Source organism: Camelus bactrianus, chromosome 19 (genome assembly GCF_048773025.1).
Source record: "Camelus bactrianus isolate YW-2024 breed Bactrian camel chromosome 19, ASM4877302v1, whole genome shotgun sequence".
Taxonomy (NCBI): domain Eukaryota; kingdom Metazoa; phylum Chordata; class Mammalia; order Artiodactyla; family Camelidae; genus Camelus; species Camelus bactrianus.
In genome coordinates, this window is record NC_133557.1 from 12,270,480 (window position 1) to 12,288,503 (window position 18,024).

Here is an 18,024-nt window from a genome sequence, read left to right on the forward strand (position 1 = left end):
TTAAAGTTCTCCATCATAAAGCTTCCCTGAAGGTCCTGAGGGAAGTTTGGGCTCAGCCTGGCTTTGGGGAAAACCAGAAGACCCAGGAACGTAATCCACCTCCCAGTGCCCTGGGCAATGGGATTTCGCCTGGGAAGCTCACCTTGGATTCATTGCAGTTTGTGACACAGCATGGACTCATTCTAAGATGTAAACATCCAGGGTTTAAAAAAGGCTAAATAATGGTATAACATCTGCAAATACCCTAGTGTTTCTGTATTTAAAGTAGCAAGTGTACGGGAATACAATAACCACTAAGGTTAGAAGCCAGCACTGTCCTGGGCATGGCTTCTGGGTTTCAGAAGTGTATTTGCCAAAATAACAGGGTATTGCCACTCCCAGCATTATGAAAATTCTCAATTGTACAGAGAAGTTGAAATAATTATATATCCTCCATTTAATTCTATAATTGCTACAGTTAACATTTTGCTATATTTACCACAAAACTATCCATTCCTCCATTCTGCCGTCAATTTTTGGATGCATTTCAAAGTACCGTTTGCAGACAGTACACGCTCCTAAACACTTCAACGTGTGTATCATTAACTAATTTACCCTTTTTGGAGGATGGTTAAGGTTTATATACGGTGAAATGCACCCATCCTGAGGGTACCACTTAAGTAACAAATGCTCACACCTGTCAACCCCCTTTGAAGATCACTTCACTCCAGAAAGTGCTCTCTTGCTGCTTCTCAGCCCGTCTCTGCCTCTGATTCCATTCCCGTGTGGTCTCCACCCACCAGGGTATAGCTCTTGGCCGGGTCCTTGAGCAGGGCCTGCAGTTCAGGGGGTGGCCACCCCCACTCACCACTTACGCCTCCCCCACAGCGCCTGCCACTCTTCCTTGGAACTCTGATTTTCCTCTGTGCCTGGTGCTGCCTTTTCTCCAAAAATGTGTTCTAAAAACACTCCAGGCATTACAGGTTTTCTCCCCTTTTGTATATTTGAGTCTCAAACCAACTGCACTTTTGTACATTTTTTTCGTTAAGGAATCCTAAACCATCTTTCCACGCCAAATTCAGGTTCTGGTGAATTATCAGAAAAAGGAAAAATGAGAAAGGGAGATCTCATAAATTCGATCACTGCAATCATTGCAGCAGGTAGAAATCTCCAGTTGCCAAGCACATTGAATTAGCAGATGCAAACCAATGTCAGTGAACTTCAGCTGATCAACCATATTCAGTCAAGAAAGAAAATAACACAGAACATATTCAAAGTGGTAGTCCTACTAGCACATGGTAAACGGGCTCCGTTGGATCAAAAGGCTGCTTTATTGGGGTCTCCCCCTGTCTTTAACTTTATTCTCCGGGGTTCGCTCTTCCCCTGCCCCTTAACTTTATTCTCCGGGGTTCACTGTTCTCCTGCCCCTGGATGGAATGTAGGGCAAGTCTCCGGCTTCTCCATCGGTAGATGATGTGTCCAGTCCAGTGTAATGAGACTTTGGAACTGCATTTGGAGACAGAGGCTGCCCCTTCCCCAGCGAGGGCCTGCTGCCAGCCTTGCCCCATGTGGAGGAGTGCTTGGCCGTGGCTTTGTTCCATGCCTTGTGCTGCCCCCACGGTGTTAAGAGGGAAGTGAGATGAGGGGAGGAAAGTTCATACGTGACCAGTACTGTGAACTGGTTTCTTGCTCTCTGAGCCTGGTGTGTGTTCAAAGCTGACACCTGTGCTTCCAGTGCATTTTACATGGGTTTTCTAAGGCCTGCCCCTGTCCCCACATTCCCGTTACCATCCGTTGTGCGTCTCAACTGCCATTCCCTTACTTTGGATGATGCATTCTCTCTGGCTGGCCTATTGCAGCGTTTCTTTGGCCCCTGGTTCTCCAGGTCCCTCTACACACTCCCCCTCTGTTGACTCAAGGTGAAGGGAGTCACCCCAGCACCTCCCTCCATGGATGGTAAGATGTAAGCACATCAGCAGCTTCTAAGAATTGTCCTCTAACTTCTAGCTCTTTCATAGACTGAAGAGCAGGCAGACTGAACTCACTTTGGGCCCCTTGTCCTGCAGGCCTGCATTGGTCCTGCTCCTCTCCTGGCACGTGGCGACTGTTGCCTCAGCAGAAACGGAGATGAAATAATTGAACTTGAAAATCCTAGTTCACAAGAAATATGTTGCTAAGACTTGCCTCAAGGCGAGGTGGAATAGGGCATTTCATGATTTTTCATTCTCTGGGCTTAAGCACTGTTTCGACATGCAGTGCTGTTGTTTGACTTTCAGGTATTAGGCTTTCCTATTTATTTAGGAAAAACATCATAAGCAAAAGTAGCAGATGGCCTGTAACTTGTTCTTATTTTGCAATCTTCCTTTACAAAACAATGCTTTATCCATTTATTCATTTAATTATTTAGTGAATGCCTGCTACGCACCAGGCCCCAGTCTAGACATAAATGAGATGGTGGCAAGAGCTTATTTCTAGTGGAGCTGAGACGGCCAACTGGAAAAACAAAAACCAGACTATGCCTGGGCCCCACCCGAGACCAGTTAAAGCACAATCCCTGAGAGCAAGCTCTGGACATCCAAGGCTGGTAAAAGCTCCCTGGATTTTGTGACATGCAGCGAGGGCTGAGAGCCACTGGCATAGTCTTACATGCCATGGGTAAGAGTACAGGAGGCTGTAACAAAAATATTCAGGGGTAAGAACGTTTGAAAGACAAAAAATATTAAGGGAATAAATGCAGCAGAAGAGTTCCAAGATAAAGTTGAGGAAGTCTCCCAAAGAGTGGGAAGAAAGAAAGTGGAAGAGAAAAGTTTAGAAAATGAAAGGATCAGTCCAGGATATTCAACATCTGATTAACAGGAGCTCTGGAAAGAAAATGAGGGGGTAGAAAATCATCAACAAGAGACTATAAGAACATTTTTCCCCCTTTTTCAGTTTTATTAGGTAGAATTATTAGTTTGCACATGTACATTATATTACATGCAAATACATATATACAATATACTACACTTTTTTTAGTTTACATATGTGTACTGATCATTGTTTCTAAGAACAGTTTAGAGCCTTAGCTTTTTAAACTTACATAGTTATCAAAGCAATAAAGCCAACCACAAAGTAAGAATAGAATGCAGTAATCAAATCATAAAGGACAGTCAAATGTGCTTTCACATATTCAAGAAATAAATCATCTAAGTTATAAATAATAAGTAGTTCACTTGTGTTTTTTTTTTTTTTTATTTTTTTAGACTCCATGTATAAGTGATATGGCATTTTTCTCTTTCTGGCTTACCTCACTTAGAATGACGATCTTCAGGTCCATCCATGTTACTGCAAATGGCATTATTTTATTCTTTTTTTATGGCTGAGTAGTGTTCCATTGTATATATGTACCACATCTTCTTTATCCAGTCATCTTTTCATGGACATTTGGATTGTTTCCATGTCTTGGTTATTGTAAATAATGCTGCTATGAACATTGGGATGCATGTGTCTTTTTGAATTTTATTTTCCTCTGGGTATATGCCCAGGAGTGGAATTGCTGGATCATATGGTAAGTCTATTTTTAGTTTTTTAAGGAACCTCCATACTGTCCTCCATAGTGGCTACACCAATCTACATTCCCACCAACAGTGTAGGAGGGTTCCCTTTTCTCCAGACCCTCTCCAGCATCTATTGTTTGTAGACTTTTTAATGATGGCCATTCTGGCTAGTGTGAGGTGATATCTCATTGTAGTTTTGAGCTGCATTTTTCTGACAATTAGTGATGCTGAGCATTTTTTCATGTGCCTATTGGCCATTTGTATGTCTTCATTGGAGAATTGCTTATTTAGGTCTTCTGCCCATTTTTGGATTGGGTTGCTTGTTTTTTCTCTGACATTAAGGTGTATGAGCTGTTCGTGTATTTTGAAAATTAGTCCCTTGTCAGTCACATCATTTGCAAATATTTTCTCCTATTCTGTAGGTTGTCTTTTCGTTTTGTTGATGGTATCCTTAGCTGTGCAAAAGCTTTTAAGTTTAATTAGATCCCATTTGTTTATTTTTGCTTTTATTTCCATTATTCCAGGGGCTAGTTCAAAAAATATAAAGAATATTTTCTAAAGCTAAGGACATAAGTTTCCAGATGGAAAGATATGAGTGTCTAGACCTGTTTTAAAAAGAGCCATGCCAGGCCTCAGACATGAAATCTCAGAACACTATGGGCAGATACAATCCCAAGAAAGAAAAAAGAAAACAGTATGAAGGATTGGAGATCACGGCAGCATTGGACATCCCAACAACATTAGAAACTAGAAGAGAATGGACCAGTGCCCTCAAAATTCTGATCAAAAAAAAAAATTTACAACCTAGAGTTCCATACCCAGCCAAACTATTAGTCAAGTGTAAGAATAAGATAAATGTCTTCAGACAATATAAAGTCAGATGTGTTTATCTGCCATGCACCCTTTCTCAAGAAGCTGCTGAAGAATGTGCATCAAAATGAGGGAGTGAAGGAAAGGAAGTAAAACACGAGGTTTCCAGGCAGTTTGAGACTCCAACACAAGAAGTCAAAAAGGTTACCTCAGGCTTGTGGTGAGGGTGCTGGGTAGTAAACCTAGAAAGTATCCTGAATAGGGTAGGAGGATGTTCCCAAGAAGAAAACAACACTGACAGATTATCTCAGGTATATATTCAGAGGAGATTTTGAGCTTGAGTTTTCAGAGGAGTCTGAGAAGCCTAAACATTTTTTGTTCAGGAGGCAGGACCCAGATCTGAGGCCCAGAGGGTAAGTTAGGGGCTGGAGATGGGGATTTGGGAGTCACTGTCATGCTGGAGGCACTGATGGGTGTGGGCTGGAGATGGGGATTTGGGAGTCACTGTCATGCTGGAGGCACTGATGGGTGTAGACGTGGACGTGACCCAGGATGACACAAGCAGACTGAGGAGAGCTAGGGCCACAGCAGGGTGAGAGTGCTGAGGGGCAACTGGAGGCTGGAAAGGCCCAGGGGAGGCAGCCTCACCAGGTGATTGGTCAGCTCTGAGGCCAACATCTGGGGAGGGCAGGAGCTGAGAACATAAGAAGAAGGGAAGGGATGGTAACCCTGGTCCTGTCTTTCAGGGAGGTGGGGTAAGAACTGAGCACTCCCTTGGCTAGAGAGAGAGAGAAGAGGACCAAGGAGTGAGGCCCAGAGGAAGGAAAGGCCAGGTCCGAGGTCCTATGTAGGCAGTGGGCTCGGCGGTCACGGCCTGCACTTCCCAGTAAAGGCAGAAAGACTTCTGGTAGGAAGGGTGGGGCAGCCCCAGTCAGAGGCTTGGGGACTTTTAGGTGGGTTTCAGTCCCTCCGGTCTTTGGAAAATTCCATTTAGAGTTCCTAAACAGGAACAACCAACCCTTACCCAGAGATAACGACCCTGACTCAAACCATTCCTCGTGGGTCCTCCCAATGTGAGACCCATTTTACAAGTGAGTTCACTGCCTTAAATAGGGTCTCACAGCAACATGGTACCAAGGTTGGTCCATCTGATTTTAGGCCCTGTTTCTGCAGGACTCTGCACCCTCCTGGTCACTCACTGATCCTCAACCACAGAGGTAGGCTCTGGTACTATCTCCATTTTGCAGATGAAGAAATTGAGGCTCAGAGGGAAAGTTATCCAGAAAGTGGTAAAGCTACTGTAGATCCAGGTCTGACTGCCATTGTGTAAAGGAGCAAACAGGCTCAGAGAAGGAACCTACGATGCCACACAGTAATTGGTGGCTAACCAGGCCACGGTTTGCTCCACCTTCATGTGACAGGCCAGCCAAGGCCAGCTCTCTGCCTTTTCCAGGCCTATGAGTCCCAATCAGAAGTCACAGAACAGTACATATGAGACACTGCCCTGTACTGACAGTTTCCCCAACTGTCCCAAACAGTCCTCTTAGACCCCTGTGGTGCCCAGCAGCAGTGCTTGGTCCAGTCTCAGTAGCTTCATGTGGTCCAGGTGGGAGACTGACCCTCAGATGGGCAGTAACTCCTAGAGAGGACAGCATAGGGGCTCAGAGAAGAGATCCTCACCCAACAAATATTTACTGAGCACTACCACGTGCTACACTCTGGCTATGTTCTGGGACAGAGCAGGAACCAAACGTTCAGGAAATGCTGCTCTTAAGGGGCTTGCATGTTAGTGGGAAGGAGAAGTAAAATCCATTAAAAATTATATAGCATATTAAATTTAAGCCCACAATGAGATATTACTACTACTAGAATGGCTAAAATTTTTAAAACTGGCAACACCAAATACTGGCAAGGATGTGGAGCAACTAAAACTCCCATATATTGCTGATAGGAGTCTAAAGTGGAACATTATATTAGCTTCAAGTGTACAACATACTGATTTAATATTTGTATATCATGACATGATCACCACAGTAAGTCTAGTTAACATCCATCACCACACATAGTTACAATTTTTTTTTTTCTTATGAGAACTTTAAGGGCTACTCTTTCAGGTAATTTTAAATGTGCACTACAATATTATTATCCACGCTCACCATACTGCGCATTATATCCCCATGACTTTTATATGTTTATTTCATAATATGAAGTTTGGATCTTTGGACACTCATTTCGCCACCCCACGCCTGCAGTCTCTAGCAACCACCAATCTGTTCTGTATTCTGTGCCAATGAGCTTGTTTTTCAGTTTTGTTTGTGTTTTGGATTCCACATATAAGTGAGACTGTGGTCCATACATGTTATTACAAAAGACAGTATTTCCTTCCTTTTTATGGCTGAGTAAGAATATTGCATTATATATATACCACATTTTCTTCATCTATCAATGGATATTTAGGTTGTATCCATATCTTGGCTGTTGTAAATAATGTTGCAATGAAACTTTTCAAGGTAGTGAATTCATTTCCTCTGGATAAACACTCAGAAGTGGAACTGCTGGATCATATGACAGTTCTGTTTTTAATTTTTTGAGGAACCTCCATGCTGTTTTCCATAGTGGTTGGGGCCAATTTACATTCTTACCAACAGTGTGCAAGGGTTCCCGTTCCTCCATAACCTCGCCAACACTTGCTCTTCCTTGTCTTTTTTTTAATGGTTTTTTTGGGGGGCGGGGGATAATTAGGTTTATTTGTTTATTAATGGAGGTACTGAGGATTAACGGGGTATTGAACCCAGAATCTCTTGCATGCTAAGCACACACTCTACCACTAAGCTACATCCTCCCCCATTATTATTTCTTGTCCTGAGAATAGCCATTCTAGCAGGTATGAGGTTCTATCCTACTGTGGTTTTGATTTGCGTTTCCCTGATGATTAGTGATGTTGAGCACCTTTTCATGTACCTGTTGGTCATCTGTGTGTCTTTTTTGGAAAAAATGTCTACTCAGATCCTCTTCCCATTTTTAAATTGGATTTTTTTTTTGCTATTGAGTGATATGAGTTATTATATATTTTGAATATTACCTTAACAGATATGATTTGCATAAATTTTCTCCTATTTGGTAGGTTGTCTTCATTTTGTTGATGTGTGGGAATGTTTAAGTTTGATGTAGTTCCACTTGCTTATTTTTGCTTCTGTTGCCTTTGCTTTTGGTGTCAGTTCCAAAAAATCATCACAAAGACTGATGTCAATGAGCTTACCATCTGTGTTGTCTTCTAGGAGTTTCGTGGTTTCAGGTCTTACATTCAAGTCTTTGAGTTGATTTTTGTGTATGGTGTAAGACAGTGGTATGATTTCATTTTTTGCATGTGGCTGTCCAGTTTTCCCATGACTGTTTACTGAAGAGTCTGTCCTTTCTCCATTGTATATTCTTGGCTTCTTTGTAGGTAAATTGACCAGCTATGTATAGGTTTATCTGGGCTCTTTATTCTGTTCCATTGATTTATGTGTCTGTTTTATACTAATACAATACTGTTTTGATTATTATAACTTTGTAATGTATTAGTTCAAAATCAGGGAGTGTTTTGCCTTGAGCTTTGTTCTTTCTCAAGACTGCTCTGGCTATTTAGAGTCTTTTGTGGTTCTGTTATACAAATTTTAGGATTGTTTGTTCTATTTCTGTGGAAAATTGGAATTTTAACAGGGATTGCATTCAATCTGTAGATTGCTTTGGGTAGTGTGGACATTTTAACAATATTAATCCTTCCAATCCAAATAAGCACAGAATATCTTTGCATTTATTTTGTCTTCAGTTTCTTTCATTAGTTTCTTCTTGCTTTCAGTGACATGTCTTACACCTCCTAGGTTAAATTTATTCCGAGGTAATTTATTCTTTTTGATGCAGTTTTAAGTGGAATTATTTTCTTAATTTCTCTCTTTTTTTTTTTGAGGTTAATTTTTTGCTTTTATTTGTTAGTGTAACTTAACTACAGTGGCTTGCAAACTTTTTTGACTTAAAAAAATACATTTTACATCACAACCCAACAAACACACACGTATATGTATGTAACTGAAACCAAAGTTTTGCCAAAAATGTCAACCCTGAGTTTTCTTGTTTTTAAGACTTTTAAGATGCAACAAAATTGACAAGAAGGAACAGAAATTTCCCATATACCCCCTCTCCACACATATGCATAGTCATTATTTTTATTTACAGAGTGGTACTTTTTTTTTTAACTAAGGATGAACATACGTTGACACATCATAATCACCGAAGCCCACAATTCACCGTAGTTTGGACAAAAGTATAATGACATAGATACCCATCATTGTGATGTCATACAAAGTATTTTCACTGCTGTAAAAAACTTCGCTACTCCAGAATGGCATATGGAATCTCTTTTTTTTTTTTCCTCTTGAAAAGAGGTTCAAAGAGGTTCTTTATGTCTATAAGACCACTCATGGCCCACCCATGCATGGACCGGACTGGCTCTAGGTGGCAAATTCCCCCACTAAATACTGCGGCTTTTCTTCCTGTCCCACTGGTCCTGCCCAGCAGCCATGTGGTGGTGCAGGAGGGACATGTGTAGGGTATTAATGTCTCTTTTTGATAATTTGTTATTAGTGTATAGAGATGCAACAGATTTTTGTATATTGATTTTGTGCCCTGCAACTTTAGTGAATTTGTTTATTAGTTCTAACCGTTTTTTTAATGGCATCTTTAGTGTTTTCTATATATTCTATCATGTTGTCTGCAAATAGTGAGTTTTACTTCTTCCTTTCCAATTTGGATGTCTTTTATTTCTTTTTTTTGCCTAATTGCTCTGGCTAGGACTTCCAAGACTATGTTGAATAAAAGTGATAAGAGTGGGCCTCCTTGTTCCTGATTTTAGAGGAAAAGTGTTTAGCTTTTCAGCATTGACTATGATGTTAGCTATGGGCTTGTCCTATATGACCTTTATGTATTGAGGTATATTCCCTCTATACCCACTTTGTTGAGAGTTTTTTTTTTTTTATCATAAATGGATGTTGAATTTCAACTACTGAAATTCATGAAAAAGATAAAATGGATGGGTGGATGAATGGACATATGGACAGCTAGTGATAAAGCAAATGGAACAAGTGTTAAGTGTAGAATGTAACTGGTGGTTATATGGATGGTCACTGAACAATTATTTCAAGTGTTCTATTTGCTTGAAATTTTTTATAATAAAATGCTTAGAAAAAGCATATAACATATTAGAAGTTGATAACTCCTCTGGCAAAAAAAATAAGCAAAGTATTGGGAGGGAGGATAGAGATTGCTTGGGGTGGAGGCTGCAATAGTAAATAAGATCATTCAGGAAGGCTTCCCTGAGGAGATCTTGGCAATCGGAAAATGAGTCACAAAGGGAGCAATTCTTGGGGGAAGACTACTCCAGGCAAAGGGACCAGTAAGTACAGAAATGCTCTGGGCACACATGTGTCTGGGATTCCTGGAATAGCGACAGCGAGGAGGTCAGTGTTGAAGCCAAGGGGGCAAGAGTGAGAGTAGATACAGCCAGAGGAGCAACAGGGAGGCAGATGCTACAGGCTCCATGGGCTACTGTTCAGCCTTTGACTTTTAATGAGTGGGGTGTAGAAGTAGCAGAATCCAACACCTGTGTGCACAAGATCACTCTTATCAGTGTAGTAAGGCCAGACTGAAGTGGGCAAGGCCACAGCAAGGAGACCGGTGAGGAAATGATAGCAGCAGTCAAGCAAGAGATGATGGTGGCTCTGGCTTGAGTAGCAGGAGTGGAAGTGGTAAGAAGTGGTTGGATTCTGGAGATATTTTGAATGTGGAACCAAGACGATTTGGACATGGATTAGATGTGAAGGATGAGGGGAAAAAAGAAATCAACGATGACAGGTGGGTACAGGGAAGATTAGAACTGGAGTACATTTTAGGGGAAGAGCATGGGTTCATTTGGGGCAGGTCAAGTCTGAGATGCCTGCTAGACTTCAAGCAGAGACATAGAGTAGGCCGGGCCTTTGGATTCAGGGGAGACAGGGGAGAGAAGGAAGCAGTGAGGAGAGAAACCAGAGGAGTGGTGGAGACAGTGTCAGCCCTACTGACTGGTCAGGTAAGAGGCAGGTGGAGCACGAACCTTGGGATTTGGGGGATGGACCCATCCCCAAAGGCTTAGTTACTCTCCCCAAAGGAGAGGTGTAACGACTTCCCCAAGGCCATGGCTGCCCTAGTTCTTTCAGCTGCTCTTAATGGCTCTGATCACAGTCTCCTGTCACTCTGTGTATGTGAGATGTGTCCACTTGGACACACACAGCTCTAGATCAAGTGTCAGCAAACTAAGGTGCTCAGGCCAAATTTGTTTGTTTTAGCAAATAAAGTGTTCCTGGGACACCACCATGCCCGACTGTCTAAGGCTGCTTCCACACTCCAACAGAAGTGAGTAGTTGCCAGAGACCATATGGCCTGCAAAGCTGAGAATATTTACTGTCTGGGCCTTTAAAGGGAAAGTTTGCTGACCCCCTTTTCTCCCTCTTTCGCTACAAAAATGTTTCTGTTGTTCTGTTACAGGAATACACAAGATATTTAATAGGACATTTAGTTGGGTCCCAATTTTTTTGCTATTGTGAAAACGTTCCAGTAAACAATGTATTTCCTTGGACTCAAGATGCGCACACCCACAAGTGTAATTCCTAGTTTGTAGGATATGAGCACCTTGAGTTTGGGCAGATTTTGTCAAACTGCTCTTCAACGTAGCTGAAATCATTTACACTCCCAGCAGCCATGTCAAGAGTTCTCATTTTCCTATATTACCTTAAAACTTGGTATTGCGTGTTGTCAGACTTTATTAGTAAGAAATCCTTTATTGTTTGTAGATTCCTTTGATTTTCTGGCTGTGAATAATTTTACTCCTTTTCCTTGTCTTGGTGCTCTGGCTGGGCCCTCCATGCAACATTGCATTTTGTTCAGTGATACAATTCAAAATTTTGTTCTTGTATCTAAAGGGAATAATGCTTAACATTTACCTTACCATATGGTGTTTTACCATTAAGTACATATTTGATGCAGGTTTGGGAGTTTTTTGTTTTGTTTTATTCTGGAAGACCTCAACTAGAAAACCATCTGGACTAGTTGCTTCTTTGAGGTATATGGCTACTCAGTTTTTCTATTTCTTTTTGAATTAGTCTTGGCAAATTATCGTTTTCTAGAAAATTGTCCATTTCATCTAAGTTTTTAATGTATTGGCATAAAGTTTATCATCTTATTTTTGTCATTTCTGCTATGTCTGTAATTATGTTCCTTTTGCACATTAATGTTTATTTTATTGGTCATTTCAAAGATCCAGCTTTGTTTTGTGGTCCATATTAATGCTTTTTTTTGGTTTCATCAACTTCTGCTCTTCATTATTATCTTCCTTCCACTTTCTTTGGTTTTACAGTTACTATGTTTTAAAATTCTTTGACATTCTGCTCATAAAATTTCCATACTTCTTCTTACCTAATATTACTAATAAGGCTACAGATCTTTAAATGCTTCTTTAGTCATCTCTCCACACCCCCACCCGTTCCCTGGAGTTTTTATATGTATTGTCATTTTTAGTTTGATATAAGTGGTTTTCATTTCTATACAATTTCATCTTTGAGTAAAGAGTTTTCTAGAAGAATGTTTAAAAATCCAAAGATTTGGAGTTTACTCGACTCTTGCCTGTGGTCAGAGAACATGGTCTGTATGAAATTGATTATTTGATGTCTGCTTATGATTGTCTTGAGGTAGAAGTCAGGTCATCTTTGATAAATGCCCCTTGTGTGCTTGAAAATAACATATTGGGTTCAGGATTCTCTCAGTGTCCACTGATTAAGATTATTAATAGTATGAAAATCATCCAAATCCTTTTTTTGGCTGTTTGTTCTATCAGTTACTGAAAGAGGTCTTAAATCTCCCACTATGATGAAGGATTTGGTAATTTCTCCTTGTATCATGTCACTTTTGCTTCATAAATTTTCAGGCTTTTAAAAAAAAAACTTCTAACACTCAAGTTCAGAATTGTTCTATCTTCCTAGAAAATTGTTCTTTTCATTATTTTGTGTTGACCCTCTTTATCTCTAATAATGTCTCTAGCCCTAAAGCCCATCTTGTCTAATTTTGCTATGGATATATCTTTTGGTTAGTTTTTTTTTCTCTATTATATTGTTTTCCATCTTTTTACTTTTGGTGCCTGTACATTTTAAATGTCCTCTGCTAAACAGCATAGAGCTGCATTTTATTTTTCTTGACCAATCTGTTCATCTCTGTTTTAATAAGTGAATGTAAAACATTTTCTACCTCTTGTTTGGTGCCATTTATATACCATTTTTTTCACTTTGCTTCCTTTTTTCACCTTTTATTATATTTTAATACCTTTTACTAAACTTTTCTCTTTTGTGTGTTGGCAGTTATACTTTCTATTTCTATTCTTTTAGTGATCCCTCTGAAGTGTTTGAAACACATACTTTACAAAGCCAGACAATTATCAGTGACTTCCTCCTCTCAAATAAAATCAAGCTTCTAAGAACACCTGAACTCTGACTACCCTCTCCAGCCCTGCATGTAATTGTGCCCTGTGCTCCACAAGCTAATCATCATGTCATATTCCATAGCAGGTGTTTGTTTAGATGTATTTCCATGTTTACCAGTTTAGTTACTTGTCATTTTTCAGTCTAATTTCTTCTCTTTAGAATTCTGCAAATTCAGTACAAAGTGCCTAGATGAGCTATTTATTCTGTTCTGGATTTTATGTCAGAATCCTGGTCTAATCAATTTTGGAAGTTCTCCTTCAGGAACTGCCTCTCCCACAGTCTCTTCTCTCTTTCTGAAGCTCTAGTTGGACCTGTGAGTTCTCCCTTTACTTCCTGTCACTTCTTTTACATGTTCCATCTGGCTTGTTTTCTGACTACTTCCTTCTGCTGTATCGCCTAGCTCAGTGATTTTTCTCTTCTGCTGTCTCACCTGCTTTCTTACCTCATCCTTTGAGACTTTAATTTCAATAGCTTTATTTTTCAATTCTAAAAATTCCTTTTAAAACGCTTCTGTTCCTTTTTAGTGTCTTGCTCTAAGTGTCTTCATATTTTACTCCCCATCCCACCCCCACCCTTTTTTAACCATGAGCTCCACGAAAGCTCATAGGACGTTTGGTTTACTGTTGCCATCCCAGTGCCTTGTACTGTCCCTAGAACGGAACAGACTCCAAGTGAGCGCTGTCAGATGACTTACTGACAACGGGAATAGAAGGATGCTGTGCCACAGCCCGGCCTCGGTCTCCTTGCAGCCAGAGCTGCGAATCCGCTTCCCCCAATGGCCCCCTAGGCTTTCCAGTTTCCTCAGCCTGGGCCTCAAACCTCCCCCCCCCGCCCCCCCTGCGCAGGACATAATGACGTCACGGGACTGTGACGCGCCCTGGGAGCCCCCGCCCCTTCCTCTTCGCGGTGCGGGGCCGAGAATCCAGGCTCTCTGCGCCGTGACGTCACGGTCCAGGCGGGCGGGTTTTGCGTCGGCCCAATGGGAGCGGCGCGCCGGCCTCCCCTTTAAGGAATGTTGTGACCTGACGTCACCCGGGCGAGTTACCTCCCCGAGCCGCTGCTGCTGGGCTCAGCGCGAGCTCCGGAGCCCTTGAGCGCGAGGTGCGGAGCCCCCAGAGCCCCCGAACCACAGCCACATCCCCGCGTCGCGCGCCCCGGAGCCTCGGCCTGCGCGCCCCGCCGGGCTCGCGCGATGCCCTCAGACCGGCCTTTCAAGCAGCGGCGGAGCTTCGGTGAGGCCCGGCGGGCGATCTGCGAGCGCGGAGTTCGGGAGTAGGGGGTGGGGATGGGGTTTTGGCAAACCGACTAGACTGCTACAGGTGACGTCAGCTCCATGACGTCAGGCTCGGGCTGGACCCCTGGGCTGGAAAGCAGGCTGGGGCCTGGGCCCCGGCCTCGGCTTCCCATCTCAGTCCTGTACCGGGGCTATGGAGCCTGACGGCCCGGGGGCGTGGGCTCCGGGGAGGCGGGGCGGGGTCGGGGGCCGCCCCTCGGGGACTGGCGGGGCGGAACCGCGAGGAGGACCTCAACCCGTCCTCATCCCCGACCGCTGTCCGCAGCCGACCGCTGTAAGGAGGTGCAGCAAATCCGCGACCAGCACCCCAGCAAAATCCCGGTGAGTCGCGCTGCCCCCTCCCATCCCCGCCCGGCCCCAGGCCCCGCCTCGGGCTCACGCGTCCCCCGCCCCACCCCGCTCTCAGGTGATCATCGAGCGCTACAAGGGGGAGAAGCAGCTGCCAGTCCTGGACAAGACCAAGTTCTTGGTCCCGGACCATGTCAACATGAGCGAGCTGGTCAAGATCATCCGGTGCGCGGGCAGCACCTGTCAGAAGGGGACTTGAGTCCTGCCGGGGTTATGCAGGGGGCTGAGTCCTGAGAAGGAAGGGGTGGGGTGGGGCATGGGACCGGGTGCTGGGTCCCTGTTCCGAGAAGGTTGGGAAAAGTCAAGGTCAGGGCTGGGGTCACTGTCCAGTTAGCGGTGAGAGCCTGTAGAAAGGGATGGGATGGGTGTGGAGGACCAGAATCATTCTGGGGAGGGAGTTAGGGCTACACTCGCCCAACGGCCAGGCCCCTCACGATTGGCATGCCTTCCTGCCCACCTCAGGCGCCGCCTGCAGCTGAACCCCACGCAGGCCTTCTTCCTGCTGGTGAACCAGCACAGCATGGTGAGCGTGTCCACGCCCATCGCGGACATCTACGAGCAGGAGAAGGATGACGACGGCTTCCTCTACATGGTCTATGCCTCCCAGGAAACCTTCGGCTTCTGAGCCACCAGTAGGGGGGGTTGGCTTGGGAGTGGGGGGCCCTGTCAGGCTCTGCCCAGGGAGCTCCTGGCACCTGAACAGAGCTGCTTCTGCCCCTAGTGGGCTGGGCAGGGATGCCACCTCCTAGCCAGGGAGCACCAACCACATCTCCTCTGCCCCGGGGGGATCCTGGCCCAGTCATGTTAGTTTCCCCTCTGGGTGCTGGCTGGGATGGGGAGCAGCCCCCAGCACCCCTGCTCTGTGTGGTTTGTCTTTTTTTAGGCCCCTGCCTGCCTGCCCATCTGTCCCTCCCCAACCTGAGTTGCTGCCCATGCCCAGACCTGCCCACCCCTGAAAGGACTGGCCCCTGGCTCACCTGGTCTTGACATGGTGTATGGATCTGTGGTCATTGTCCCTCTGCAGAATAAAGATTGATCAGGCCTGCCTGGCCCTTTGCCTCCAGCTGCTTGGGGCATGGGGAAGGCCGTGGGTGGGGCTGCCCCACACCATTCTCATCTTGCGGTGCACAGACCTGTGTTCTGTGGGCTCAGGGCTCATTCAGGAAACCCATACCTGTGTGAAGTGTACCACGGCAGTATTAGGGGCCAAGCCCACCCCTCCCAGGTATGCAGTGGGGTTCCAAGGTAGACTTTTTCATAACAAAAAACATTTATTAAGTAGCCACAATGTAACAAACCCTGCTCACCTGCTTCTTCCCCTTTCCTGCTTGGGAGGGGGCTCCTTGGTGTGCAGAGCCACAAAATGGGGGGGGGGGGTCCAAGGGGAGATGCTCCTGGCTGCTCCCCACAGGCCTGACTGCCAGCCTTGGCTTTTCACTGGTGCGAGATACTCGTGACCCTGGATTCAAACCTCATCTGCCTTAGGATTTGCCTGCTGGCAACTCTGGCTCGAGGGCTTGGCCCAGCTTCTGGCCCTTTCACCCCCTGAAGTCTGTGCAGCTCTGTGCTCAGCCAGGCCTACTTGAGCACAAGCATGGCCTCTGTGCCGTCCTTGGCGGTCAAGTAGAGACCATGTGTGAGGTAGTACTCCCGCCGCAGGAAGGCATAGAAGTAATCGGAGATGAGCAGGATCTGGGGGGAGAGAGATGGTGTGAGAAGCTTCATGGTACCTCCCCATGAACCTTGGGTCCCTGAGGGGCTAGGTAGGTGTCGGGGAGACTCTGCCCAGGGACACCCCCAACCCCACTCAGCACCTACATTTGACCCTACAAGGTCTCACTGGCACCTCAGAAGCTCCCCTACTGCCCTCCCTTCCCCTGCGTCCCCATACCATGCTCTACACTTCCATCCCAAGCCCTGACCTCTGAGCTCCAGACTGGTGTCCTCCATCTCACCTCTTGGATGCCCATAGGCCCTTCCAGCCCAGCCAGGCCCCCTGTCAAACCTGCTTCTCCCACTGGGAACCCATATCCCCCATCTTCCACCCAGGTGTTCAGGCCACAGAATCAACTGACACTTCTCCTCCCATACACCAAGCCACCAAGTCCTGTTAGTTGTTTCTACTTGTCCACACAGTTACCACCCTGGACAAAGCCACTATCATCTAAACAACAGTGGTGTCCCCTCTGGGCTTCCTGATCTCAAACCACCCACCTGCCTCACCACAGTCCATTTTCCCCAGCAGCAGAGGTTGCTTTTCAAAACACAAATCTGGTCATGTTACTTCCCAGCTTAAAGTCCTCTAAAGGCTTCCATGGCTCTTAGGTAAAGCTCCAACTCCCCGGGGCTGCACGGCCTTGCACTGTGTATATACAGCACCCTCTCCCCTGCTCCACCCCACACGGCTCCAGCCACACTGGTGTCTACCCTCCCAAAGCAGGATCATCACTATTTCCTCTGCCTGGAATGTTCTCTTCCCCTTTCATATATCAACACTTGCTTGACCTTCAGGTCTCAGGAAGGATCACTTCCTCAGAGAAGCCCTCCCTTAAACCCCAGATTGCGTCTTGGCCCCATTAACTTCTATAGCACGAACTCATCCAAATTTGCAGTTTTACAGTCATCTGTGTGACTGCCTGATGACTCTGGTTCCTCCCCTGGCCTGGGCAGGGTCCCTGAGTGATTCTGTCACCATGGTGTCTGTGCCCAACTCAGCCTGTCTTCCCTGTCTGGGCATCAGAATCAAAAGAGCCTCAGCAGCTCAGCCCACCATCCCACTCACTGAGACCCAGAGGGGAACAGGGATTTTCCAAGGTCCCCCGAACACTGGACCTGCAGTCTTACAATTCCATTCATTCCAAGCTCCCAAGACCTTGAGTGCCTTGAGCAGGAGGGGCAGGGCTCAGCCCCACGTAAGGATGGAGACAGACACCACTGGTTCTCAGACACCTAGAGGCATTTCAGACTATCGGCACCAACCCCCTTTAGGCAGAGATGGGGAGACATAAGCCCAGAGCAGGGGGAGCACCTGGCTAGGGCCTTAGAGCAGGTCAGAGGTTGAGACTGGCATCTCAGCCTCTGGCCCCCGGCCCCTGTCCTGCGCAGGAAGGAGAGCACGGAGGGGTCTGGAAGAGGTGCTCAGGACCCACATCATGGATGGCCTCAGGACAAGGATCTGCTATTCTGTCACCACAGGAGGCTGTCTGGAAGGCTGATGGTTCCCATCTTATGGACAAGGAAATTGAAGTGCACAGGATTCAATAGCTGGCCTAAGGCTGTCCCAAGAGAGCAGGACCAGTGGCCATAACCCTGCAAGGCGATGCACCTGGGGCCCGGTGAGCTAACGGCACAAAACTCTGCTGCTAAGGATGTCAGAGCCAAGAACCCAGGGAGCCCCTGAGACTTTGACCTACAGCTGCCCTTGGAGGGCAGTGACCACAGTAAAGGCGGCCCTCACCCCCTGCAACCCCTTTCTCACCCAGGCCCAAGGTGCCTGGTCTGGGTAAGGGGAGCC

At 45.5% G+C, this 18,024-nt stretch overlaps 2 protein-coding genes across 4 annotated transcripts in view; one reads left to right on the plus strand and one right to left on the minus strand.

The window, feature by feature from the left end:
• The first annotated feature begins 13,756 nt into the window (after positions 1 to 13,756).
• On the plus strand, positions 13,757 to 15,561 carry MAP1LC3A (microtubule associated protein 1 light chain 3 alpha). 2 transcript variants are annotated; one of them, XM_074347168.1, is made up of 5 exons: positions 13,757 to 14,100; positions 14,428 to 14,483; positions 14,569 to 14,675; positions 14,973 to 15,142; positions 15,394 to 15,561. In XM_074347168.1, the coding sequence occupies exons 1-4, from the start codon at positions 14,061 to 14,063 to the stop codon at positions 15,133 to 15,135; spliced, it is 366 nt and encodes a 121-aa protein (XP_074203269.1). In that variant the 5' UTR covers positions 13,757 to 14,060; the 3' UTR covers positions 15,136 to 15,142; positions 15,394 to 15,561. The 2 variants fall into 2 exon arrangements, with proteins under 2 accessions (XP_074203269.1, XP_074203268.1); XM_074347167.1 differs by having other exon boundaries at positions 13,763 to 14,100; positions 14,973 to 15,561.
• Positions 15,562 to 15,756: 195 nt separating this feature from the next.
• PIGU (phosphatidylinositol glycan anchor biosynthesis class U) overlaps positions 15,757 to 18,024 on the minus strand; it is a 79,221-nt gene continuing 76,953 nt past the window's right edge. For both annotated transcript variants that reach the window (XR_006726949.2, XM_010960833.3), the window contains one exon: positions 15,757 to 16,202. Coding sequence is in view for 1 of the 2 variants with exons in the window: in XM_010960833.3 (XP_010959135.2) it covers positions 16,089 to 16,202 (114 nt within the window). In the remaining variant the exon portion in view is untranslated. The remainder of the gene's footprint in view (positions 16,203 to 18,024) is intronic.

What these genes read in the sequence shown, in the direction of transcription:
- MAP1LC3A (XM_074347168.1), top strand. Translation starts at nt 14,061, where the DNA reads ATGCCCTCAGACCGGCCTTTCAAGCAGCGGCGGAGCTTCG. An exon ending in AGCACCCCAGCAAAATCCCG is followed by an intron (nt 14,484 to 14,568) that starts GTGAGTCGCGCT and finishes CCCCGCTCTCAG; the next exon opens with GTGATCATCGAGCGCTACAA. An exon ending in GAGCTGGTCAAGATCATCCG is followed by an intron (nt 14,676 to 14,972) that starts GTGCGCGGGCAG and finishes TGCCCACCTCAG; the next exon opens with GCGCCGCCTGCAGCTGAACC.